Genomic DNA, 27,633 nt, shown 5'->3' with positions numbered 1-27,633 from the left:
AAAAGTTATGGAATTCATGTCAATTCGTCCATCCGTTTCCGTAAACCGCGTCAACGATTTTTACGTAGAGCGCAAAAAAACGGATTTGAGGCTGTATCTTCGCCAAACTTAAGCCTATTGACACGATACTTGGTACTTGTGATGCCAGTCAGGAACTTAGGGTGCATGCAGAGTTTTGTCAGAGCGCCACCTAGTGGTCATACTTATGCTTTAAACGCCTATAACTTTGGCTCCGATTGACGTATTTTCACGGGACTTGTTTCTTTAGAGTTCTGAATAGTTGCCGAGTCCAACGATACCAAACATGCCAGAATTCGCCTTACGGTTAACCCTGCGCAGCAAAATAGCACTTAAAAAACACGCGCGAATATCTCCGCGAGTGTTATTCCGATCGACTCGAAAATGCCATAGGAAGAACATTGCATTACCTTCTGAACAAAAAACTCTATTGGCGTTATATTAAAATTTTCATCAGAAATGGCCGAAAATTGCAAAAAACGAAAAATTACCTTTACATTTTGTGTTTTTTACACATAAATGGTTATAACTTCGCAACGAAAATAGATTTTTTCACCATATTTGATACCCTGATGTATGAGCATATTTTGAGGCCACACTAAAAAAATTGTATGCTTGCACCACTAGGTGGCCCTATAATTGAACAAAACCTTTGATAACAAGCCAGCCCTATGGTCATACAATTGTTTCTTAACTAAACTAAAGTGTATAGTCATAAAACTAGCTAGATGTAACACAATCATGACCTGATGTTGCATGCACATTTTTGTAATTGCGCCACCTACTGGTTTTGAGATAGAATATGGTATTTTTTGCCTAAAACTACTGCAACAACACAGCTAAAACCATGAGTCATCACAGATTATTCCTTTCATGGCTTTGACTATAATCACTGGTGGTTGCCAATTCACTCCCTAGCAACCATTGAGAATACCTTATCAACCGGTTTTGCAAAAGCTATATCTCTGCATCGGAACATCGTAGAGACACGGGGGTGGGCTCTTTTGACTAATTAAACTTGTTGTAACATGATGTGACCCATGTTTTGCCACTGCAAACACCACTAACATGTCCTTCAGTGCTCTAATGTTCCATGACTGTCAATAACAGAAGGACGATTGCAGTGGATTAGAACATGGATTATTTTTGTTGATTACTTTTGCGTTTTTTCATCTGAAATCATTAGGTTTACCTAGGTTCTTTGGTCTGCTTATCCAAACTCAACTTTACACCCTTCTGTGCCCTTTTCGGCTTGACCCCGGTATCGCTGCTTGCAGCTATATTTCTTCTTCCGTTTCTTCTTCCGCCATTGCGGTCTATGGCAGCCCATAGAACCGTACGTAGGAAAGTTATGAAATTTGGCACACTGATAAAGGACAGTCCAATGTGTCCCCATAGCAAATTTGGAGTCTCTATCACTAACCCGCTAGCGCCACCAACAGTCCAAAGTTGCCTTTATGTTTTTGCTTATAACTTCTGATCCGTAAGTCCTAGAAACAAAATTCTTGCTTCTTCTGATTCCTTGGCTCAAGCCGATTCGATTGGACCCTATGTCGTCATTTTCCGTCATGAAAATTTTTCCGCCATTTTGAATTATTCGTAAAACCTACTTTTGCGAACTCGTCCTAGAGCTTTTGCCCGATTTCCACGAAAATTGGTATGTAGCATCTACAGACCATCACGGCTAAAAGTTATGGAAGTCATGTCAATTCGTCAATCCTTTTTCGTAAACCGCGTCAACGAATTTTTAGTAGAGCGCAAAAAAACGGATTTGAGGCTGTATCTTCGGCAAACTTAAGCCTATTGACACGATACTTGGTACTTGTGATGCCAGTCAGGAACTACGAGTTCATGCAGAGTTTCGTCACAGCGCCACCTAGTGGTCAGACTAATGCTTTACACGCCTATAACTTTGGCTCCGATTGACGTATTTTCACGGGACTTGTTTCTTTGGAGTTCTGAATAGTTGCAGAGTCCAACGATACCAAACATGCCAGAATTGGCCTTACGGTTAACCCTGCGTGGCAAAACAGCACTTAAAAAACATGCGCGAATATCTCCGCGAGCGTTATTCCGATCGACTCGAAAATGCCATAGGAAGAACATTGCATTACCTTCTGAACAAAAAACTCTATTGGCGTTATATTAAAATTTTCATCAGAAATGGCCGAAAATTGCAAAAAACTAAAAATTACCTTTACATTTTGTGTTTTTTACACATAAATGGTTATAACTTCACAACGAAAACAGATTTTTTCACCAGATTTGAGACGCTGATGTATGAGCAGAGTCTGAGGCCACACAAAAAAATTGGTATGCCTGAACCACTAGGTGGCCCTATAATTGAACAAAATATTTCATATCAAGCAAGCCCTATGGTCATACAACTATTTCTTTGCTGAACTAAAGTGTATAGTCATGAAACTAGCTAGATGTAACGCAGATATGACCTGAGGTTGCATGCACGATTCTGTCATAGCGTCACCTAGTGGTTTGGAGATAGAAAATAGCTATATTTGCCTAAAACTACTGCAACAACACATCTAAAACCATGAGTCATCATGGATTCTTCATTTCATATGGATTGGTCTATAATCACTGGTGGATGTGAATTTACTCTCTAGCAACCAATGAGAATACCTTATGAACCGTTTTGAAAGAGCTTTTTCTCTGCATCAGAACATCGTAGAGACATGGGGATGGTCTCTTTTGACTGATTTAACTTGTTGTAACATGTTGTGACCCATGTTATGCCACTGCAAACATCACTCACATATCCTTCTGTGCTCTAATGTTCCATGACTGTCAATAACAGAAGGATTATTGCAGTGGATTAGAATATAGATTATTTTTGTTGATTACTTTTGCGTTTTTTCATCTGAAATCATTAGGTTTACCTAGGTTCTTTGGTCTGCTTATCCAAACTCAACTTTACACCCTTCTGTGCCCTTTTCGGCTTGACCCCGGTATCGCTGCTTGCAGCTATATTTATTATTAGTTATTCTTCTTCCGCCATTGCGGTCTATGGCAGCCCATAGAACCGTACGTAGGAAAGTTATGAAATTTGGCACACTGATAAAGGACAGTCCAATGTGTCCCCACAGCAAATTTGGAGTCTCTATCTCTAACCCGCTAGCGCCACCAACAGTCCAAAATTGAACTTATGTTTTTACTTATAACTTCTGATCCGTACGTCCTAGAAATGAAATTCTTGTTTCCTCTGATTCCTTGGCTCAAGACGATTCGATTGGACCATATGACGTCATTTTCCGTCATGAAATTTTTTCCGCCATTTTGAATTATTCGTAAAACCTACTTTTGCAAACTTGTCCTAGAGTTTTTACCCGATTGCCGCGAAAATTGGTATGTAGCATCTAGAGACCCTCACGGCAAAAAGTTATCAAAAGAATTTCGATAAACCAATCCGTTGTCGTATAGCGCGTCAACAAAATTTTCGTAGAGCGCAAAAAAACAGATTTTAGGCTGTATCTTCGTCAAACTTAGGCCTATTGACACGACACTTGGTACTTGTGATGCCAGTCAGGAACTGAGTGTGCATGCACAGTTTCGTCGCAGCGCCACCTAGTGGCCAGACAGATGTTTTTTACACCTATAACTTTAGCTGTGATCAACGTATTTTGACGGGACTTGATTTTTAGGAGTCCTGAATAGTCGCCGAGTCCAACGATACCAAACATGCCAGATTTCGCATTACGGTTAGCCCTGCGCAGCAAAATAGCACATAAAAAACAAGCGCGAATATCTCCGCGAGCGTTATTCCGATCGACTCGAAAATGCCATAGGAAGAACATTGCATTACCTTCTGAACAAAAAACTCTATTGGCGTTATATTAAAATTTTCATCAGAAATGGCCGAAAATTGCAAAAAACGAAAAATTACCTTTACATTTTGTGTTTTTTACACATAAATGGTTATAACTTTATAAAGCAAAGAGATTTTTTCACCATATTTGATACGCTGATGTACGACCACAGTCTGAGGCTACACAAAAAAAATGGTATGCTTGCACCACTAGTTGGCCTTATAATTGAACACAACCTTTGAAATCAAGCCACCCTATGGTCATACAACTGTTTCTTCAATAAACTAAAGTGTATAGTCATAAAACTAGCTAGATGTAACACAGTTATGACCTGAGGTTGCATGCACAATTTTGTCATTGCGCCACCTAGTGGTTTTGAGATAGAAATATGGTATTTTTGCCTAAAACTACTCCAACAGTACATCTAAAATCTTGGGTCATCATGTATTATTCCTTTCATGGCTTGGAGATCATTGGTGCATGCCAATTAACTCCTTAGCAACCAATTAGGATACCTTATCAACCGTTTTTGCAAGAGCTATATCTCTGCGTCAGAACATTATAGAGACATGGGGGTGGTCTCTTTTGACTCATTAACACCACTGTAACATTTTGTGAGCTGAGTGTTGCCACTGCAAGCACCACTCACATTTTCTTCAGTGTTTTAGTTGTCAATGCTCCTCGAGAAGAGAGGGAGAGATTACACTGAATGAAAACACAGTTTTTTGCTGATAACTGTTATATTATTTAGTCTGAAATCAATAGATTTTCCTAGGTTCTTTAAACTGCTCATCCAAATTCAACTTTACTTTCTTCTGTGCCCTTTTTGGCTTGATCCCGGCATTGCTGCTTGCAGCTATATTTAGGGGTCAAGCCCCGAAGGGGCGAAGACCCCTATTGTATCCGTTAGTTTTCTTATAATTATTATTAGTTATTCTTCTTCTTCCGCCATTGCGGTCTATGGCAGCCCATAGAACCGTACGTAGGAAAGTTATGAAATTTGGCACACTGATAAAGGACAGTCCAATGTGTCCCCACAGCAAATTTGGAGTCTCTATCTCTAACCCGCTAGCGCCACCAACAGTCCAAAGTTGCACTTATGTTTTTGCTTATAACTTCTGATCCGTAAGTCCTAGAAACAAAATTCTTGCTTCCTCTGATTCCTTGGCTCAAGACGATTCGATTGGACCCTATGACGTCATTTTCCGTCATGAAAATTTTTCCGCCATTTTGAATTATTCGTAAAACCTACTTTTGCGAACTCGTCCTAGAGCTTTTGCCCGATTTCCACAAAAATCGGTATGTAGCATATACAGACCCTCACGGCAAAAAGTTATGGAATTCATGTCAATTCGTCAATCTGTTTTCGTAAACCGCGTCAACGAATTTTACGTAGAGCGCAAAAAAACGGATTTGAGGCTGTATCTTCGGCAAACTTAAGCCTATTGACACGATACTTGGTACTTGTGATGCCGGTCAGGAACTACGAGTGCATGCAGAGTTTCGTCACAGCGCCACCTAGTGGTCAGACTTATGCTTTACACGCCTATAACTTTGGCTCCGATTGACGTATTTTGAAGGGACTTAATTTTTAGGAGTCCTGAGTATTTGCCGAGTCCAACGATACCAAACATACCAGAATTCGCCTCACGGTTAGCCCTGCGCAGCAAAATAGCACTTAAAAAACACGCGCGAATATCTCCGCAAGCGTTATTCCGATCGACTCGAAAACACCATAGGAAGAACATTGCATTACCTTCTGAACAAAAAGTTCTATTGGCGTTATATTAAAATTTTCATCAGAAATGGCCGAAAATTGCAAAAAACAAAAAATTACCTTTAGATTTTGTGGTTTTTGCACATAAATGGTTATAACTTTGCAACGAAAAGAGATTTTTTCACCAGATTTGATACACTGATGTATGAGCAGAGTCTGAGGCCACACAAAAAAATTGGTATGCCTGAACCACTAGGTGGCCCTATAATTGAACAAAATCTTTCATATCAAGCAAGCCCTATGGTCATACAACTATTTATTTGCCAAACTAAAGTGTATAGTCATGAAACTAGCTAGATGTAACGCAGTCATGACCTGAGGTTGCATGCACGATTCTGTCATAGCGCCACCTAGTGGTTTGGAGATAGAAAATAGCTATTTTTGCCTAAAACTACTGCAACAGCACATCTCACTGCATGAAAAGTGGAATTTTCGCCAGAATGTGGCACTGTAGATTGTTGTGAAACTCCAAGTATACGACTGCGCATGACAATTTGCAGCCAACACCGAAAACTGCCATAAGTTGTCAGAAGTTGACGTGGGTCTTGCTCTGAAGTTGTCCCCCCTTCCCCTAATTCTAGGGGAGGCTTTAACATGTAAATGAACATGCTGTGAGCTATACAAATGCAAATGAGGGTAGCAGCTGGGGGAGTTTTACTCAGGTGACATTCTGAGAGGTTTTAAACTTTGATTTTAATAAAATCTCTGGTATCAGTATAGCCAAATTACAAACTCTTAAATTGTAGCTTGAATTGATTTATTTTCAAAGTATGCTACACTGTTAACCCAGATATTGTCTTAATGATATAAACATTACTTAATATTTTGAGTTTTGGACATATACTTAAAAATATATTATACCCATAATCCTTTGTCCCTGAATATTATGATTATTTAAGCTTTTTTACAGAATTAAGAACTAATAAGAACTTTAACTACTTAAATATTTGTTAAAATGTCAGAGGTTTTTTGCTCTAATATTATTCATGTTGTTTAGTTTTAAATGATAAATTACCATTTTTGTTAATGAAAGTCACCATTCAGGTGATCAGTGTTTATTGACATAAACAGCACATTGTATTGTATTTTTCGCAGTTTTGTGTGTGTTTCAGTGGAGAATCAAGTTTATTCAATGACTGACTTATTCATGAGTTTTGTGTTATAATACCATTTATAACACTAAGAGAATTATAATTATAAATGAATTAAAAATAGAAAATCTTTCAACTCAGTTAACTAAGCGGAGATGTTGGACAGAGTAATTCAAAATCATCTTTAAGTTTAATGACAATCATTTATCAAAATATTTTCTTCATCATTTATCACAATACTATCAAAATATTTTTCCCTAATTTTTTTTAAACTATCCCTTTAAGTAGATTCAGTTTGTCCAGGCCAACAGTATATATGAATATCTCTGTATGTCATTAGCAATAACCAATGTTAGGTAAAAAAAAAGATACACAAAACAATTTATTTCAACAATTTTAATTGTTTTAACAGAGTTTTAATCAGGCTCAATTTGTGCATTCTATGCAAACAACATCAAACAACATGTCAAACAACAAAATGTCTGTCTGGAAGGGAATGAAGCAAGGAAACTGTGCATAGTGGCATGACTACAGTTATTGAATTCACATACTGGTAATCCTGCCATACTTGTCCATCATATACATCTCCTAACACACCCTTTGGCATTTCCCGCTTTCGCCTTTCATCTAATTTCTCTTCAAATCCAAGTCTTTTAACAAGTCCTCCCAGAGACTGCACAACACTCTTGTATCAGTAAGAACGTATTGGATGGACATACTCTTCACTGCTCAAATATGTAGTCTTGCTTAGCAAGGCAGAGCCACATTTCTTCCTTAATGCAGACCTCTGCTGTGGGTGATTATAGAATGGGATGTGACCACAAGTCCTGCAAACCTTTGTACCATCCCGTCTGAGCTCATAGGTTTCAGTAAGCATGTACACTGTCATACATTTTGGACAACCCACATACTGTAAGAAGTCGTCACGGAGGATACCAGTCAATTTCATCATGCCCAAAAGTTTCATTAACAAGTGTTCTGGTTTTTCACTTCTGGCCTGATCACTTCCATGCTCCTCCCCATCTTGTATGTGAGGATAGCCTTCACTCTGCTCCTCAGCAAGGATTTCCCCCTCTTCATCCACATAGTCATCCTATGAAATTTTAAAGGACATATTTAAAACACATGCAATGCACATACTCAGCACCACCATTAGACCATTAGAGATGGAAAAGCCCATCGTTAATATGGCCATTTGAGATTGAAAAGTCCATCATGAATGTGGCCATTTGAGATTGAAAAGTCCATCATAAATGTGGCCATTTGAGATTGAAAAGCCCATTGTTAATATGGTCATTTGAGATTTAAAAAGAACATAATTAATATGTTCATTTCTCATCAATAGGGCCATTTGAGTATGAAAAGATTTGAAAACTGTAGTTGAAAAAGATCATGTGCATCTCAAACAGCTAGCTTTAGTGCAATGAACCAGTTAAGTACTTTGTGGGAACTTCATCCACTTCAACTTCATTTTAGGATTTTTTAATACTTTATAAAGTGTGTTTATACTTTAGTTGCTTTCATTAGTTAACTAACAGAAATTTAAGAGTGGAAAACAATCATGTGGGTGAAAATTGTTAGGTTTTCCCATTTCAGCTCTGGATTAGCATGTATTGAACTTTATACTAGTATATCCAAATGTAATTTCATGCTTACCACACAACAAGAGATGTCCAGGAAAAGACGAATGCTTTGGTCATCTGCTGTTTCGTCTGAAAAACAACAAACAGAAGATAACGTTATGCATTATAACGCGATATTCCTATTCAATTATAATTTACTATTAAAATAACAACAACAGTGATAATCAACCACATTTAACTCCAACGTTTTTGTTTAACTTGTTGATTTTATTTTACTTTACTTGTTGATATGTTTTAGTATTGTTTAAAATGATAACATACGTAAAGCAAGCCAAGCTTATATAAAAAATATGTATTTATGCTCACCGTTGTCTGAACTGAAATTCGCTGGGTGCGTTTCTTCAAATTCTTCAATCACTTCTTTTTCTGGGTCCTCGGAGTGCATTTCACTTTCACCAATCTCTTTAACTCCAGTAAAGTTATCTTCCGGGTCTTTACACATGACGGGACATCACTCACAGCGGATTCATGACTGGGTAGCAGCAGGCTCTGTACGTTATCTGACGTAGCCCTTTTGGATTTTTTTCTCCCAAACTCCATTTTTTAAATAGCGCTTTCTGTGGTCAAAATACTGTGTATGACACACTTCAGTGTTGCAATGTTTACAGAAGCGCCGAGGTCGTTTCTTCAGTCTTGGGACTTACATCTTTCAACTGACAGCACACTGTGTTGATTTCACACAGAGCTTCCGGCACATCGCGTTTGTTGTTTATATCATACGCATGCGCACACGTCTCACAAGATTTTCCTTATATCAATAACCTCGCATGTGATTGGAGGAGCCCGACAGGCTTCTCGCCTTCGTCCAATCATGTGCGAGGTCATGGTCACGGCTCACACAGCAGTGTCGACAAGCGTAACAGACGTTTGGTTTGGTGTTTGTAACTCTCCAAGAAGAGCAGACGGGTGCACAATCCCAAGATTGCGGTAAGAATAATTTTATGTATAAGCATATTTTTTGAAGTAGCCCAAGCTGTGTGTTTTATAACTAAGAGGTGTTTTTTGTCTTGTAACTTACAGGAGGCTGTACGGCGTCTCTGAGGCACACTGCAGGCGCTATGAACCAGAGCAAAGGTAACGTTACGATTTAAAGAATATGTTTTTATTCTTGTATAAGGAAATAGATACGTTAATAGATCCGAGCTTAAACCCACACATTTTGTTTTCACAGACTAACGTCGCCTCATATCAAAGCCGTGACCTCCGATTTGCTTGGGGCTATTTCAGAAAGTCCAGATTTACTGCTGAGAATGACGACATTGTTTGTAAGTATAACTTCTAATGTTTTTCCTCATTTCTTGTTTAATTATACCGTGACTCTTTTTATTAATACCAGTCTCATTTAATTGTTTTCCAGCTGCCCGTAAGACGTGTTATGAGTCGGTACGCCGGAGTTTCAGATACAAACAACCTGAACTCGCATCGCAGGCGGAAAATGCGAAAAGTTTAGCTCGGAGTCGATCCAGAAGAAAAATGGTAAGATTTATTATATTAGATCAGTTTTTTGTCAATGTGAGTATTTTTCAGGTCACTTATTGTCCTTATTGATTGTATTACAGTTGCTGGAAGCGAGACGAAGTGTGTTGGCTGAGAATGAGATGGACATTTGGAAGTGCGCCACCATAGATCTCATATCTGATGAGGAATACGGCATTGTTGGCGGGGTGTCTGGATGGATTGTGCGGCCACCGCCCTCTCGCAGACTGGAACTCTCCGAGCTCTGTGCCACGCTGCAATCCAGATTAGAGGCGATACCAAAGTACCGGGCAACTCACCATATACGCGTGAAAAAGTGACTTTTTTACAACGTTTTTGAGGTTGTTTTTCAACACTTTGAAAAAGATTTTTAGGGATCTTTCCCGAACATCTTAGGCACTTTTTGACGTGTTTGGAGTACAATATAAGAGACATTATGCTGCTTTGTACATAGTTGTGTGTTTATAAATAAAGCTCTTTCTTTGAATAAACAGCTGTGTGTTTATAAATAAACCTCTTTGTTTTCTCTTATATTCCTTGATGTTGTGAATAATGTAGTACATAGCACAATGACATTAATATATAAAAAATGATAACATAAATTATTTATTATTATTATTATTATTGGGGTTTACATTTATAATGAGCCAGGGTGCCCAATAACCCCCCTCTTTAGAGTAACGGCCCGACTTAAATTTACTCACTCGGTATTGGCTGAAGCCACTACTTTTAAACAAGAAAAATCCCTTGTGATTGGCTTGAAGTCATCTGCCAACCATTCACGGGGGATTTTACTTGTTTAAAAGTTGTGGCTTCAGCCAATACTGAGTGATTACATTCAAGTGGGCCGTTACTCTAGTTTTGCTGCTATTCACATGCTAATTAGGCCAGAGACGCTCTAACTGGCCGGCAGAGGTTTCGCTGCTATTCATATGCTAATTAGAGGCATCGCACCCGCGCGGGGCTCTCCACCTACATCATGGTTCGTTTATGACAATTTGTGACACAGACAAACGCGAAGCTCGCTGCTGGTAAATTGAGGAAAGCTGCCGAAAATTCGGGAGATTTTCGGGAGCCTACAGGCGCTTACGGGGACGAAAATCCCACTTTTCATGCAGTGTCTAAAACCATGAGTCATCATGGATTCTTCATTTCAAGGGTTGGACTATAATCACTGGTGGATGAGAATTTACTCTCTAGCAACCAATGAGAAAACCTTATGAACCGTTTTTGAAAGAGCTTTTTCTCTGCATCAGAACATTTTAGAGACATGGGGATGGTCTCTTTTGACTGATTCAACGTGTTGTAACATGTTGTGACCCATATTATGCCACTGCAAACATCACTCACATGTCCTTCTGTGCTCTAATGTTCCATGATTGTCAATAACATAGATTATTTTTGTTGATTACTTTTGCGTTTTTTTCATCTGAAATCATGAGGTTTACATAGGTTCTTTAGTATTCTTATCCAAACTCAACTTTACACCCTTCTGTGCCCTTTTCGGCTTGACCCCGGTATTGCTGCTTGCAGCTATATTTATTATTAGTTATTCTTCTTCCGCCATTGCGGTCTATGGCAGCCCATAGAACCGTACGTAGGAAAGTTATGAAATTTGGCACACTGATAAAGGACAGTCCAATGTGTCCCCACAGCAAATTTGGAGTCTCTATCTCTAACCCGCTAGCGCCACCAACAGTCCAAAGTTGAACTCATGTTTTTGCTTATAACTTCTGATCCGTAAGTCCTAGAAACGAAATTCTTGTTTCCTCTGATTCCTTGGCTCAAGACGATTCGATTGGACCCTATGACGTCATTTTCCGTAATGAAAATTTTTCCGCCATTTTGAATTATTCGTAAAACCTACTTTTGCAAACTCGTCCTAGAGTTTTTACCCGATTGCCGCGAAAATTGGTATGTAGCATCTAGAGACCCTCCCGGCAAAAAGTTATCAAAAGAATTTCGATAAACCAATCCGTTGTCGTATAGCCCGTCAACAAATTTTACGTAGAGCGCAAAAAAACAGATTTTAGGCTGTATCTTCGTCAAACGTAGGCCTATTGACACGACACTTGGTGCTTGTGATGCCAGTCAGGAACTGAGTGTGCATGCACAGTTTCGTCGCAGCGCCACCTAGTGGTAAGACAAACGTTTTATACGCCTATAACTTTGGCTGCAATCAACGTATTCTCATGGAACTTGTTTCCTTAGAGTCCTGTATAGTTGCCAAGTCCAACGATACCAAATATGCCAGAATTTAAAAAACGGTCAGCCCCGGGCAGCAAAATAGCTTTTAAAAACACCTGCGAATATCTCTGCGAGCATTATTCCGATCGACTCAAAACAACATAGGAAGAACATTACATTACCTTCTGAACAAAAACCTCTGTAGGCGTTATATTAAAATTTCCATCAGAAATGGCCGCAAATGGCAAAAAACTGAAAATTACCTGTACATTTTTGTTTTTTTCACATGAATAGTTATAACTCCGCAATGAAAGGTGATTTTTTCACCAGATTTGAGATGCTGATGTACAGTATGAGCAGATTCTGAGGCCAAACAAAAAAAAAATGTATGCCTGCACCGCTAGGTGACCTTATAATTGAACAAAACCTTTGATATCAATCAAGCCCTATGGTCATACAACTGTATCTTTGTTAAACTAAAGAGTATCAAAAGTCCACCAAAAAACAGGCCAATCTCAACATAACACCGACAGTGACGTAACTGTCAAGATATACACCCCCAACATTTCTATATACCCGCCCATATTATAAGCCAGCCGGACGTAAACAGCAGAATCATCTGAAGTTTTGCAGGTATTGAGAAGAAACAAGCATGGGGGAAAATGGCAGAAGATGGATATAAATGTTATGTTCTAGGCACAACCAGATACCAGAGAAATTCAAAACTGCGTTGCTTAATATCTAAAGTAGTTTGTTTACTCTGGCCATTTCACCACGGACAGTTTTTCAAACCTGAGACAAAATAAAGCAGGCTTCGCTCAGCGTTTGATACTAAAAAAGTGGGCAACATGGGCATTACAACCCCTACCACAAACCGTAAGTAGTGATTTTATTACTGTTGATTTTAGTTAAAAATTTTAGTTGCTTAGTGAGCAAACAACATTAACAATAATTAACAGTGTTGTCGAGATCGAATGCAAAATGCGTCTGTGGTAAAGTTAACCTTAGCTATAGTTAACTACCAAACTAAATGACATAGATTGTATGACAACCTATTTACACACGTTTATAATTATTCCTGCCTGTGGTTTTATGTGTCACTCACCTTAAGCGCGAATTCAAACTTGACATTAGGAAGTTTTCCTTGAACTCCATCAACAAGACTCGCTGACAGCAATTTTCCTCTCATCCAGAAACAACTCAAATAACGCGACAGCAGCGTATCAAATCCTTACCACTACTGTCATAATGTTTCTGTCTTCATCACGGCACAGAATAATGAAATATATCCACAAGACGTGTTTGTTTTTATCATAAGTAAATTAAAACAGTGGACCCTATATATGAGGTCATCATTTGTGCTCTGTATTAGGCTATGTTTGAATAATAAAAAAATAAAAACTGCGTAAACAGAGTTGAAGAGGTTAGCTCGAGTCATGTAAACATCTTGCGATTAAGTCCTGATGGTGACGTGGTGACGTGATCCCCTTGGAAAACAACCAATCAGAGCACAGCTCATTATTATTATGCATGACCTTTCCAAATAAGGTCATAATAGACCATTTCATTATGAGGGCAAATCCTAGGGTTGTAAATGGACATGTAAAACCGTCTCTGGATAATTTTTTCACTTAAAAAAGCCACATTCCTTATATTTAGATATCAAAGAACAATGTAAAATATTATTTCAATCCACTCTTGGTCACCTTTAAAGGTGCATTGTGTAACTTTTTGAAGGATATCCTGACAGAAATGCAATATAATGTACATAACTATATTATCAGTGGTGTATAAACTCATACATAATGAACGGTATGGTTTTTATTGCTATCTTAAAATGAGCCGGTTTTATCTCCATACACATCCCTTGCATGGAAGTCGCCATCATGTTTCTACAGTAGCCCTAAAAAGAAAAACTGTTCTATAGAGTGTGTTACGTCCCTAACAACGACATGTTTGCGGCTGTGGCAGCTACCATATGCATTTTGAAATTTAGGGGTAAGCTGCTGGTTGCAGCTCGCAATCTTACAACTAGATGCTGCTAAAATTTACAAACGCCACCTTTAAGCTAAAAGTATAGATCCATTTTTGCGAATGTGCGAGGGTCCGCGTACAGTGTGCATAACACAAATTTTGTCATCAGAATAGTACAGGCGCAGGAGAATGTAGTATGTAGCCCAGACAGTGGTAGTTCTACACGGAGGCCAAGGGAGGCCCGTGCCTCTGTAGACATGTCCCTGGCCACCCCTGTATCCACCCAGCCCAACATTTCAACATTATGAATAATGAAATTTTTCTTCCAAAAATTAAAGGGTAGCTTTAGAGTTGTCTCCTCTCCACAAATAAGCTGGTGTGTGGTGGGCGTTCTGGCACAATACCGCAATATCCAGGTGGATGCTGCACATTGGTGGTGGTTGAGGAGAATCCCCCTTTCATATGTTAACCCTCTGGGGTCTAAGGGGTTTTTAGGGCCCTGGGGAAGTTTTGACATGCACTGACATTTGTGCTTTTTTTCAGTTGCTTAAAAACATATTAATGGCAAAAGTTTCATAACACTGTGTTCATCACAAATTGAGCTACAATATTATATAATCAACATGTATGTTTGTATTTTTGAGAGAAAAATGTTTATGCGTGGTTTTTGAAAAAGCAAAATTTTTAAGTCACTGATATAACTCCACAAAACTCATTCTAAACATGTTTTCCCAAGACTTTTCAAAACAGGATCTAGTAGTCTAGAGTTTTTTCTTCAAAATGATGTGAAAATCATATGGCCTACTCAATCAAATAAAGCAAGATATTGATTTACAATTTCTAAGACACTCTTGCTTGGGAAAGGCTGTATGCGTGGAGGCGGGAAAGCTCCTGAATAATCAGTGATTGACAGCTGAGAGACAAAAGAGTTGAATAATGAGCCACATAATGAGCCTTGTGGGGATGTTCAACAGGAATGTAACTTTCTCTGTAGTAAAACCATGATAAGGTTTACTTTTCAATATAATGTAAATACACACACACACACACACACACACACACACACACACATTATATATATATATATTTCTATTGAAATATTTTCTATTCATTTCACAAGTATAAGTTACCTTTCAAAATCCATAGTAGCCTAATCATGGTAAAGATACTGTTTGGCCATCGTTAAATGAACACACTTCAACACAGGGTTAGTGTTTGGTTGACCAGCGAGAGGTTTACTTTTGTGCAGGAAAAAGCTCAAAAGAACAACTGCCTATCGTTGTCTGGACTCTTATTTGTGTTTTTGTAATCATTATAGTAGAAACACAACAAGGGACACGCGTGGTAAACTTATCAATGTTTGTTTACAGCCGCCGCCATTACCTCACGTGTTGATCATGAATGCAGTGAATGTGTACACACGCGAGTGATCCTGTGTTTAATAAACTTGCTGTGCGGAGATATGCGCTTAGACGCAACTAAATAAGGATTGTACTGTTTGCAATCGCGTATTTTATAAGAATACCAAAAAGCGCGTCGAGTTTCCTGACTCGCGTGTTTGTGTATGTGCGTTCCAATCGCGTGAACTGTTTGACGGAAGAACAAAGAAAACACTCGCGTCTGGAGATACTGACACACATACGCAAGGAAATAAGGATTTAGATGTCATGTTTGGTGCAATCGGATGGAAATACAAGGAATGGAGAGACTGGATTGTGGATATCCATTGACTGCAGGAGGCACGAGTCATGCATATGGATGTTTCTGCTTGTTCACTTCAAAGGCGCGGGGGTGTGGCGATCTCTTCTCATTACAGATAATGAGGTAACTGGAGAAATACAGTACTTTTCCTCCTTCTCATACAGTTTACACCGAATGTCAATATCTGTTTTCAATATCACTTACATCATTTAAAAGGAGACATTCCAAGCATTATGTAGACATTTATCTTTTGTTTCTACGACAAGTATTCGTTAAGTTACAGTTTATTTTTCTGACGCGTTTCTGAAAGGACTTCACTGAGGGAGAGAGAACAGAACGTGCATCATGTTTATTTTCTTAATTTTGCGAAAGCACAACATTCTGTTTTTATTGGGAGTGGACAGAGAAAAACTAGACACTTTAACGTTTTAAATGATGTATAAAGCATATCTGTATGTCATTACAGAGTAATTTAAGTCTCTTTGCGGAGTGATTGAAAAATAAAGAGTTTGCAACGCCCGCGCCGCCGTCGACCCCAGAGTGTTAAGTGCTTGAGTGCTGCAGAAAAGCGCTATACAAATGTAACAAACTATTATTTTTATAATTATTATTAATTATTATTATTCTTCACCATCAAATCATACAGTCATTTAAAACTAAATCCACCCCAGAACTGAACTATAACCAAACTATGATTTGCCATCCAATCATATTCTCTAAATATATTAGCAAAACAAAACAAAGCCAGAAATCTAACATCAAATCAAAAGGCAAAGCCAATCACTCACCTCCATAGGTTCATCAACTTCAGCCCCTCCTTCTACAGAGTTTGGGATCAGTCTAAAGAGAAAGGCCTCAGCCTCTTCAGGAAGGTTGTCCTGAGTGATGTTTAATGGAAGTATAGCACTCATTTGACCCTCTGCAAACCTCAACGTACCCGAGGTGGGGTTAAGGTCTGCAGAGACAAGAGTCCTATCCATGGAGTTTCTTGTAATATTCCATTTAACTGAAACAGCCCCGTGAGTTCCTCCATTCCTCACAATGATGATGCCCTCAAATCTAAGACAGAAAAACGATGATAAATATTGCAGAAAGAACTTGAAATTAGACCGGTATGAAAATGATCAAATTACTAGAGATACAGTAAGCTCAACACCTCACAGAAGATTTTGGACCATTTTCTAATGTTATTGGCTTAAGGATCTGCAGCCAATGAATCACTGTAATGTGTATTTAGCACTTTTTGTATTTCCACATGGTTCCACAAAGAGACATTGATACACACAATTAATCAAATAATGACCTAATGTTTCAATAATGCTTAGCATATGCATAGTATTGCTAGAACCTTACCACCCTAAAAGTCTACTCACGATTGGGTCAGGTCTTCATTGATGATAAGTGATTGTGTGGGATAAGGACTGATTGACAAAACTCCGTAAGGCTTATCATTGGGCTCAATGGTAACTTGAACCATACTTGGAATCAACAGCACTGCATCACCCAAGAGTGTCTCTTCTAGAAGAACCACTTGGAATGACTCTGCAATTTCTGGAATGCTGTCCTCTCTAATGTTGAATCTGAGCTCTGTTTCATGAACCCCTGGAAGAAAAACAACCATCCTTTCCACCTGTAGATCCACAAAATCGGCCATCGGTGTTGCACTGGCCCCCCCACTGCCTGTAATGACTGCATAGGCTAAAGAAACTGTTCTGTCATCAGAACCAATCAGAAGACCATCCTCGGTTCTACCACGTGTTACAGATAGAGAGATAACTCCAACGTTCTCCGGTACAATTACAGTGGGCTTGGAGAACCGGACTGGAGCATCATTACGGGAGATCTTGATTTGCACACTGCTTCTGTAAGGATTGAGCAAAGCTCCACCAGCTGTTTCTGTCAACTGCAGGGTGAAGATCTCATCATCTTCTGGAATCTAGTGATTACATTTAGGTAAAAAATAAGTCATACAGTAATGCAAATAATTATTCATAGACTTCAACACACAGTTCATGTCATTGATGTTTCATTCTGCTGTTATTATGAATGAATGTTATACATTGTCTATGCATGGTGAAAATACCTTGTCATCTTGTATCATGACGCTGAAAACTACAACAGCACGACCAGGAGGAATAGTGATGTTCCCCATTTCTGGACTGAGATCCTCACTGGCAGAGTTTGGGCCTCCAAAAATCTATGAACCACAAAAAAATAAACATACATTCGCACAAATAATTTTACAATTAATCTACAGTAGGCTCACATGTCAAAAACAAAATAATTTTTTAACTGTTCACATCCAATTATTGCTACTGTACCAATAACAAATTGGTTGGTGTTACTCACCTCAAAGTTTACTGTCACAGTTCCATAGGTCCCTTTCTCTCTGAGGAGTGTTAAGGGCACAAACTGACTCCTACCTCTTGGCTCCTCCACAGTAATAAGGGTGGTCTAAACATAAACAAATACTATTCACTGCTATATACAGTTTCAGCAGCAACAACATAAACAAACAGCTTTCGTGGCCCAAACTTAACTTCTGGTAGACTTCCACAAAATAATCAAGTCCCTCTAGAGTAGATTGTTTGTCTTAGCTACAATCTACAGACCTTGCATAGGGAATTAAGTGCTAAAACAAAAATTAAAACTCATATAAGCACATTTTATCTCGATGACAACACTAAACCATACATTATTACCAAAGTAGCAGCTCAGTCGTTTCCCTGGACTCTCATTTGGGCAACCTCTGCACTCAGGCATATCGTCCCCTTGGAATTATAAGGTTCTATCTGCGTTCTGAGCAGTTTTGAGATATTGAGCTTCAAAGTTTTTGCATTACATATAGGAAAACTTACATGGGGAAGAAGTTTCTTTCAAACATGAAAATAACAGGGACCATAAATGCATTCTAAATATACAATATCAAAATCCTCTCAAATTTCTAAATGTGAATTTTTGGAAGGGGTCAAATGCAGATAGAACCTTCTAATTCTAAAACAACACTTTTCGCTAAGAATTATAAGGTTCTATCTGCCAAAACATTATTTAAACATTAAATATAAAATTAATGTTGTAACAATATTTTAACATGTGTTAGAAAGTAACATTTAATCCTTTCTATGACATTTTTATTTTAGCACTTTTATCTCTTAAAGTCTGATTTTACATTGCTCCTTTACAACATTGCTTCTTCCTTCTTCTGCCTCAGTTTCTCTACCATCCTCATGTATATGTCAGGTTCATTACAAAATAGACAATTTTGTTTTAGCATGTTATACCATGTCCTACTTAAAATCCAGCTAAGACCAGCATAAGCTGGTGAGCTGGTTTGAGCTGGTCTCAAAACTTGGTTTTAGCAGGTCTCCCAGCTTGGTTTTAGCAGGTATTGCTGGTGTAGTAAGCTGGTCTAGCTGTGTTTTGGTCACTTTTTAAGCTGGTCTAGCTGGACTTAGCTACTGCCACCTTAAACCAGCTAAAACCAGCTACCAGCTTATGCTGGTCTTTGCTGGATGTTTCAGTAGGATTGAGCAGCTACAGGCTACAATCATTCTGAAATCATTTTAATACTGAGGTAACTGCTTTAACAATCTTTCACATGTTTACATTTTGACATAACAATCATAACTTACTGTAAACACACTTTTTTGGGTAGGATAGGTTAGTTCGTTTTTTTCTGTATTTTTTATCTTAGTGCTTGCCTCTTAATATCAGGAACTAAGAAGCTAGCACTGCTGGCTAGTGTGGTGTCTATCTATGAAAACAATCTCATCAGCAAGACCTAAAAAAAGACTGCCCCTACTGAAAAATCCAGCAAAGACCAGCATAAGCTGGTAGCTGGTTTTAGCTGGTTTGAGGTGGCAGTAGCTGGTCTAAGCTGGTCCAACCAGCCTGGCAAAGCTGGTCAAGCTGGTGGGTCAGCTGGTCTTCCAGCATGACCAGATAAGTCCAGCTAGACCAACTTAAAAAGTGACCATAACACAGCTAGACCAGCTTAAAAAGTGACCATAACACAGCTAGACCAGCTTAAAAAGTGACCAAAAGACCATCTTAAAAAGTGACCAAAACACAGCTAGACCGGCTTAAACAGTGGCCAAAACACAGCTAGACCAGCTTAAAAAATTACCAAAACACAGCTAGACCAGCTTTAAAAGTGACCAAAACACAGCTAGACCATCTTATGTGCGTTGCGTGCCATAATCCTCACAGATATTGTGTGTCTGTGATTTTTCCTGTCGTCAAAGACAAAGCCGGCAACACCACATATCGGGACAGTTTCACAGACAGGGATTAGACTAATCCTAGAATAAAATAAATGTAAGAGCTGTCAAAACTGAAAACAACTTGCACTGACATATCTTAAAATATATCAGTGCCCTTAGTTTAGCCTCAAAATGCACACAAGTAATACTTTTAGTAAGGCATGTTTATTAAATATTTTCTAATAAAACTAAGTTCTAGTATTGGCTTAAGCTAATCCCTGTCTGAGAAACCAACCCATAAAGTTGATCCTGATTGGTCCCCTTCTGTGCATTCGAAGTGCTGATTAGCTCACGCAGATAGAACCTTATAGAGCCAAGTTAGAGTTCGATTTTGTAGATAGAACCTTTTTGTTTTTTTAATAAAACGTCCCAAAATGTACAAAACTTAAAATTAAACATCAAATAATGGAAATAAGTTGTCACAGAGTAAGAATATGTGAATAACCAGAGGCGATTCTAGGGTTAGAGCTTTAGGGGTGCTGAGCACCCAATGAGCTCCGGTGCCACCACCCGCTCTTTTTTCCTACAGAAACCAATAATATGTCTATTGTTAAATAGCTATCATTTTAACATTGGTTCTACTAACTCCAAAATAAAGATTTTTTTGGAGACCTTTCAGGCATGAAAATGGGTCAGGGGTGAAAAGATGAGAAGAATATTACCCCTCTAGGGTCCGGGAGCATGCTCCCCCTTAGAATTTTTTTTAAAATAACATATTTTAAAGCATCAATCTGATGAGTTTTCAGATGCATTTTTTTTGCCAACCTTTTTATTTCTAATTAATGGTGAGCTAGCACATTTTTGCCATTAATGCCATATTAAAGTCTCAGGACAAAAGGTGGGCTACAGCAGCAGTGTGGGTATGGTTTTATGTGAATATACAGTGTATCGTTTTAAGCCTTTATCAAAATGTCAAATCTCCTAATTTATAACTTTTATGCCTACAACATATGGTAGGTTTATTAACAGTTTGTTAATTTGCAGCTTTTCTTTTAACAGTCCTTTGATTGAACCATTACCTTTACTATATGTCTAAAACAAAACACTTGTGACTCCTGCACTAAGGGTTAAAAACGTTATCCCCTTCATATTAGTCTACATGTGACAAACTAAAAAATATTTATTGTCTAGTTTGATAGTCAGACAGTTAGTGATTTCACACATAACTTACCGGTAGCCTACTGGTGGTATACAGTGATATGTAGTTTGTTTTCACTCTGTTCCAAACGCCATGTTTTCATGACGAATGACCAGAAAAGACGCACGTGATGTCACGTTTACATGACTCCCGATTGTTAAAATGAGTCTCAAATTAACGATAAATCATACAATAAACTTTAACAACGGAGGCACACGTATGCAACTTTCCCACTGAGACGCACAAAACTGCATGCGTCTTGCGGAAGAACATTAATAACCGGCGCTACTTCTCTCCGTTTAAGTCTATGGACGAGTCACCCAAGTACTTTGCTACTCCGCAGCGCGCGGGTACCCGCCGGACTAAAATAATCCGAAAATAAACACTTATTATACGTGGACCATGGTGATTCATTATAAGACAAAAACATGGCTTGAAAGATTGATTCGTGATGTACTCGCTCATTATAAACATAACGTAAACATTTTGTAAGATTTGAACAAAAAAGTTGCATCACAACACTTTTAACTGATTCTCAATCTGCGTGTGTTTCGCGCTGAATGACGGACGGGCGATGCAGGTACAGAGAAGTAGAAGAGGATGACACCATTTGCTAAGGAGGGAGGTTTTCATTTTCTACCTTATTATACATTTTAAACCACAAACTACGGAGTATGTTTTGGACATTATTTAACCTGGTCAAAGACGAACGAACATTTTAGAATAATTAAATTTCTTGCCCCAAGTTTTAGGGGTGCTGAGCTCCTTTTTAGGGGTGCTGAAGCACCCCTAAAAAGGGGCTAGCCTCGCCCATGTGAATAACTAAATTTTGACAAAAATGTCAGATAGAACCTTATAATTCCAAGGGGACAATATGACAACATTCTCCTATGTGTACTCACACTATCCAAACCAAACCGTGCTCGGCGGCATTTGACCCCCAAAGCCTTGTTCGTTTGACTAGTGTGATCGCTCTGTACCGCGCCAGGTTGCAGAGGTAGGCTGGAGCGTGGTTAACTTGGGCTCAGGCGCGGAAGGCTATGCTGTGAGCGCAATCGCGCCCGAGCGTGATTCAAAAAGTGAAGACATCAATGGCGCAAACACTCACCTTCATCTGCCTCCGTAAAAACGTTTTGATGTGCGCAGCAGGGTTACGTAAATTTCCAAGCTGCACATGTGACAGATCAACTAAGCAATATGATGACATGTGAGAGGGCTGTCTGTCATCGCGCACCAAACAACTCCAAATAAATACGTTACGATGGGTTCCAGTGTTAAGAGAGCGCTTTACTTCCTTCTTTTTTTTAAATCGCATCTTAATGACGAAAGCACACCCGGGCTCAGATCGATAAAAGTACAGTGTGAGTGTGTGCATCTGGGGGAGTAGGGAGGGTTGACAATCGCGCTGGGGCATGGTTTGTTTGGATAATGTTCTCATTTTCCCATCTATCTGCCCCTCTTTCTCGAGTTTAATCCCCCCCACTAAGCAAGTGAAAATAGCTTTTAGTCACCCCTGTCCCCTCTCCAGTGTGTTTTAAACATCCTTTTCCCGATTATCATTGAGGAAATGATGGAGAATGTCTTACTGAGTTGAAGGAGATGATTCCAAAGGCATTGTCATTGGACAGTATGGTGATGGTGGCAGTATTTGGAATTCCTAGTGTCACGCCATTTGAGGAACTCTGAAAAAGTAAAGCCAAGTGAAGCATATGCAGTACATAATCTCAACATTCAAATTAAACTTCAAATGATGTGCTGTGTTTTGATGGGTTGTTTTCTAACAAAGTTTTTATGAGTATGTGTGTGTGTGTGTGCGTGCGCAAGAGCGTGCGTGATAAAGAACAAACAGAGACAGGGCTAGAACATAAAAAGAGCAAGACCATCTAAACCCTTTGTGCACCCTCTCTTTCCAGGCCTTTTTTCAAATGAGCTTTTCCCAGCTGTAACAGAGCTTTCTTTCAGGAGCAGAGCAGACATGGAATACACACGCTCAGACAATCCCTTTGCTAGCTGTGACTAAGGCCCTGTTCAGTACCACAGTGGTACCCAACACCCTCTCAAATGATAGCAGAGGACTGTTTACATCAGTAATAGACATTTTTTAGACAGACCGGTAGACATTTCTATATAAAAAAAAAAAAAAACATAATGGACTGTAACACATTAAAAATGGTAGAAGCTAACTACAGAAATAAAAAAATGCACATCTTTCCCATGATGTTTGTTCATCAAGAATATTTTTGGTAAAGTTTTAAGAGACAATCTACATTTTCTTTAGTTTTTTCCTTTTATTTTATTTTACCAGGTGGTCTTCTGTCACCATTAAGTTCCTCTGTTGTGCCAGCTTGAGGTTAATTTGTTACTGTAGACAAGCAGACAGTGAAGGGTTGCCCTGTTGTCATTGATCATTCACAGTCAACAGTCTGGGACACCACAGTAAACAGAGACTCTCAAGTGAGACTCGTGAAATTCATGAATACTTTTATTTGTAGTGTAAAAAGCATTTCCTAGCTGGAAATAGCTGGAATCTGTTATTTTTTTTCTCATTTGGCTGTGTTTAATGGCTTATTTTTCTTTAAGGCAGTGGCAGTTGTGGATGTCACAGAAGGTTATTTTGCTTGACTGGGACATGCCACAGAAATGCCACTTTCCGGTTGAGTACAAAGAGCAATTTCCACCTAAACGAGCAAAGAAGCGCATTGAGATAATCCCGCTTCGTCACTGTGGCTCATACCGAGCCCCTTTGCCCGAAGAGGATCTCCACAACGAGTGCGTCCTCTGTCTGGGTGCCGCCTACGCCGAGGCCGTGCTCACCGAGGCGGGTTGCGCCCACTGTGAGTTCCTTCCCATCACAGTGCTGTGCCTCCACTTTGATATTTTCAAGAGGAAGGCTTCCCGTGCTCTCACGCCTAAACAGCAGCGGAGCGGTGAAGCCGAGAGGCGCACCCGAGAGAGAGTCCACGCTGGCTCATTCCCCGCGTGCTCCGTCTCCCCGCCGTCGACCTGTCACCTTTGTCCGAGAGGACCAAGGTGCCCATCCTCGGCTGGTGGTTGGAGGGCAAAGATGAACCACCCTTCGAAGCCCTGCCGTCTCACTTCATCTCTGGTGTCCAAGTCCTTTGCCACCGATGGCCCCGCTGCATCTGCTCTCCACACGATGCCAGTGCTGCAGGTTTACCAGGCAAAGCTCCTCCGGGACATGGATGAGGCTGGGTCTTAAGGCAGCAGCATCCCCACTCATACCGTTGGGAATGCTGTTCATGAGACCACTTCAATTTTGGTTGAAAGCGAGAGTTCCGCCCCGAGCATGGTTGTTGGGTCGCTTTCGATAAGGACATCCCCTCACCTTTTCCTCTCAGGCACGGAGCTCGGCTCTGTGAGCAGGAGGAAAGTGGTGACCATGGATGCGTCTGCGACGGGTTGGGGTGCACACTGCGATGGCAAACCCGCCTTTGGTGCGTGGAACAACCAGTTGTCTCAGCTACATATCAACCACCTCGAAATGTGGGCGGTAATCTTAGTGCTGCGGCATTTTTGCCCAAAACTCCAACATCATCACGTTCTAGTATGGTCGGACAGTATGACGGTGGTCTCATTCATAAACCACTAAGGAGGGCTGAAATCTCGCTCCCTGTCCAGGCTAGCGAAACGGCTTTTATTATGGGCTCACGAGAACGTACAGTCGTTAAAAGCGACTCATGTACCGGGTGTAGCCAACACAGGTGCAGACTTTTTCTCGCACAATGGTCCGCCGCCGGGAGAATAGAGGCTGCATCCTCAGACGGTAGAGAAAATATGGACTGTCTTCGGCCGAGCGGAGATCGATCTATTTGCATCAGACAAGAAAGCGCATTGCCAGACATTCTTCTCGAGACACCACGATGCCCTGTCGCAAACATGGCCGGCGTGTCTACTGTACGCTTTTCCTCCAGTGGCCCTGTTACCACAGGTCCTTCAGAGGATAAGAGAGGCGAAGTGCGCAATAATTCTGACCACCTCGCTTTGGCACAATCAATCGTGGCTCCCCGACCTTTGGCAGCTGAAAACATCAGCACCATGGCCAATACCGTTGAGGAAAGACCTCCTCTTTCAGGCGAGAGGGATGATATGGCATCCACTGCCAGAGCTATTGAATTTACATGTATGGTCTCTGAACAGCAGCCTTCACGCCTATCAGGACGAGTTTTAAATACCCTAACGGAAGCTAGGGCCCCATCTACCAGGCGCCTTTACGCTCAAAAGTGGTCTATTTTCTCTGACTGGTGCACGATGAAAAGCTTAGACCCAGACACCTGTGAAGTGGAGCATATTCTCTCCTTTCTACAGGAAATGATGGACAGCGGTCACGCGCCCTCAATGCTTAAAGTCTATGTGGCGGCGATAACGGCGAAACACACACTTATCTCCGGTCACTCTGTGGGAAAACATGATCTTATCATTAAATTCCTCAGAGGCGCTCGCAGACCTAACACGGTCCCGTCTTGGGATCTATCCATGGTCCTGAAAGCGCTGCACGGTTCCCCCTTCGAGCGTCTCGAGCAGGCTGACCTGCGCACTCTCTCATTTAAAACCGCTCTCCTCCTGACGATGGCATCGGTTTAACAGGTGGGCAATCTGCACGCATTTTCAATTGACCCGTCGTGTCTTGAATTCAGTCCTAATGATACCAAAGTGATCCTTAGACCGACAGCGGGATACATTCCTAAAGTCTTGACCACGCCATTTAGAGTTCAGGTGAGTAGTTATAGTAACCCGGCATTCGTCAAACTAATGATTTATGACCCCCTTGACAGGTCGTGTTCTGACAGGTCGTGTTTTATGACCCCTTGACAGATGGTGTTTTGACAGTTTGTGTTTTATGACACCCCTGACAGATGGTGTCTTGACAGGTCGTGTTTTATGACCCCCTTGACAGGACGTGTTCTGACAGGTCGTGTTTTATGACCCCTTGACAGATGGTGTTTTGACAGTTTGTGTTTTATGACACCCTTAACAGATGGTGTCTTGACAGGTCGTGTTTTATGACCCCTTGACAGATGGTGTTTTGACAGGTCGTGTTTTATGACTCCCTTGACAGATGGTGTTTTGTCAGGTCGTGTTTGACAGTTGCCGCCAGCGTCTCTCTCCCCCTCCATCCCTTCCTCCTTTCTAGCCCGTGCGCGTCTCACCACTGAATGTCTCACAGCGGGTGCGTGTTGTAAACGTGTAAAGATTTCTAAAACTCAATGTTGGTAAAATAATTCACCATTACACAGACAAAAAGTAAATGTTTATTTTAGATTTAGACAAATCATGAACAAGGCTCTGATTAAAACTTTTGGTTGTAACATCACAAGTTATTTAATTAAATATTCCGTATACGTGTACAGTTTAAGCAATGACCTAAGCCATAACCTTCGGCGCCGTCAATACTACAATCTTTAGACGAAAGTCTAAACTAAATAAAATTTTAAACGGTTCATGAGGTCCGTGAATCTTTTCATGACCTGCTCTATAGTTTCACGCATATTAAAGATCACTCTCCAGCGGTGCCTGACAAAGCGCCGGGTGAGCGTTCATATCTGCCATTTTAAAATAAACTTAATAAATGTAATTCTGTCCACTATGGCAAAATAGGAGTATATTTTAGATTTAGGGGATTCTTTAACCAAGTCTCTGATTAAGACATGTGTATACGTGCACCGATGGTGACAGAGAACTTATATCTGACGTTAATAAACTATTTAATGTTTTTAAGACGTCTTCATCCCATTTTAGGGGTTTATTTTTAATTAAAGGCTTCTTAAAACATGTGTGAATATGTGTATATTATACAAAGAGTTTTATATTGTCTGCTCTGACAAAAATAAAGTATTATTTTAGATTTTAGGTGAATTGACTGCGTGTATCTTATAAATACAACTTGATAATACGTTTGTTTTGTCAAGAGACTTCTTTAAAGTCACACAAGAATAAAATATTTTAGTTGTAACTGGTTAAACTTAAATCTGCTATTATCTATTTAACTATAAGCTATATTTTTTTATAAGCTATAACATTTTCATATCATCTTCTGGGTTTTGTTTTAAATTAATGACATCTTAAAACCAACTGTGAATATGTGTTTATTACACAATAAATGTAATTCTGTCTGTATGACAAAATAAGGGTTAATTTTAGATTTAGGGAATTCTTTAATCAAGTCTCTGATTAAAACACATGAATGCGTGAACAACCGTTGCCAGAGAACGTACGATGATGCGCTCTTATGGCGTTAAGAACCTTTTAAACGTTTTAAGACATTTCAGCCCCTCTACTGGTTTGAATTCATTATTGTCATCTAATATCCAAGTGTGTACATGTGTATTTACGATAAATGTAACACGGTACACATTGTCAAAATAAAAGATTTCTTGAACATGGTATTCCAGTGTGTGTTTCTAGTCTTGCGAGTGCTCGTCATATTTATTGATGTGAAAAAAAAAAAGTTTGTTGTTTTGTGCGGTCGGGTTCTGGACGGACAGTTTTTATGAGTCTCTCCTCACCATACGTTATCACCCAAC

At 39.7% G+C, this 27,633-nt stretch overlaps 1 protein-coding gene across 2 annotated transcripts in view; it reads right to left on the bottom strand.

Annotated features, from left to right (window-relative positions):
• adgrv1 (adhesion G protein-coupled receptor V1) overlaps nt 1–27,633 on the bottom strand; it is a 691,082-nt gene that overhangs the window by 424,885 nt on the left and 238,564 nt on the right. For both annotated transcript variants that reach the window (XM_073814613.1, XM_073814614.1), the window contains exons 4-8: nt 22,678–22,773; nt 18,041–18,145; nt 17,775–17,888; nt 17,065–17,627; nt 16,480–16,750 (exon numbers count right to left, since the gene is read on the bottom strand). In XM_073814613.1, coding sequence (XP_073670714.1) covers nt 16,480–16,750; nt 17,065–17,627; nt 17,775–17,888; nt 18,041–18,145; nt 22,678–22,773 — 1,149 coding nt within the window. The remainder of the gene's footprint in view (nt 1–16,479; nt 16,751–17,064; nt 17,628–17,774; nt 17,889–18,040; nt 18,146–22,677; nt 22,774–27,633) is intronic.

The sequence above is a fragment of the Paramisgurnus dabryanus genome, chromosome 5 (assembly GCF_030506205.2).
Source record: "Paramisgurnus dabryanus chromosome 5, PD_genome_1.1, whole genome shotgun sequence".
Taxonomy (NCBI): Eukaryota; Metazoa; Chordata; class Actinopteri; order Cypriniformes; family Cobitidae; genus Paramisgurnus; species Paramisgurnus dabryanus.
This window is presented reverse-complemented; position numbering and strand designations above follow the sequence as displayed.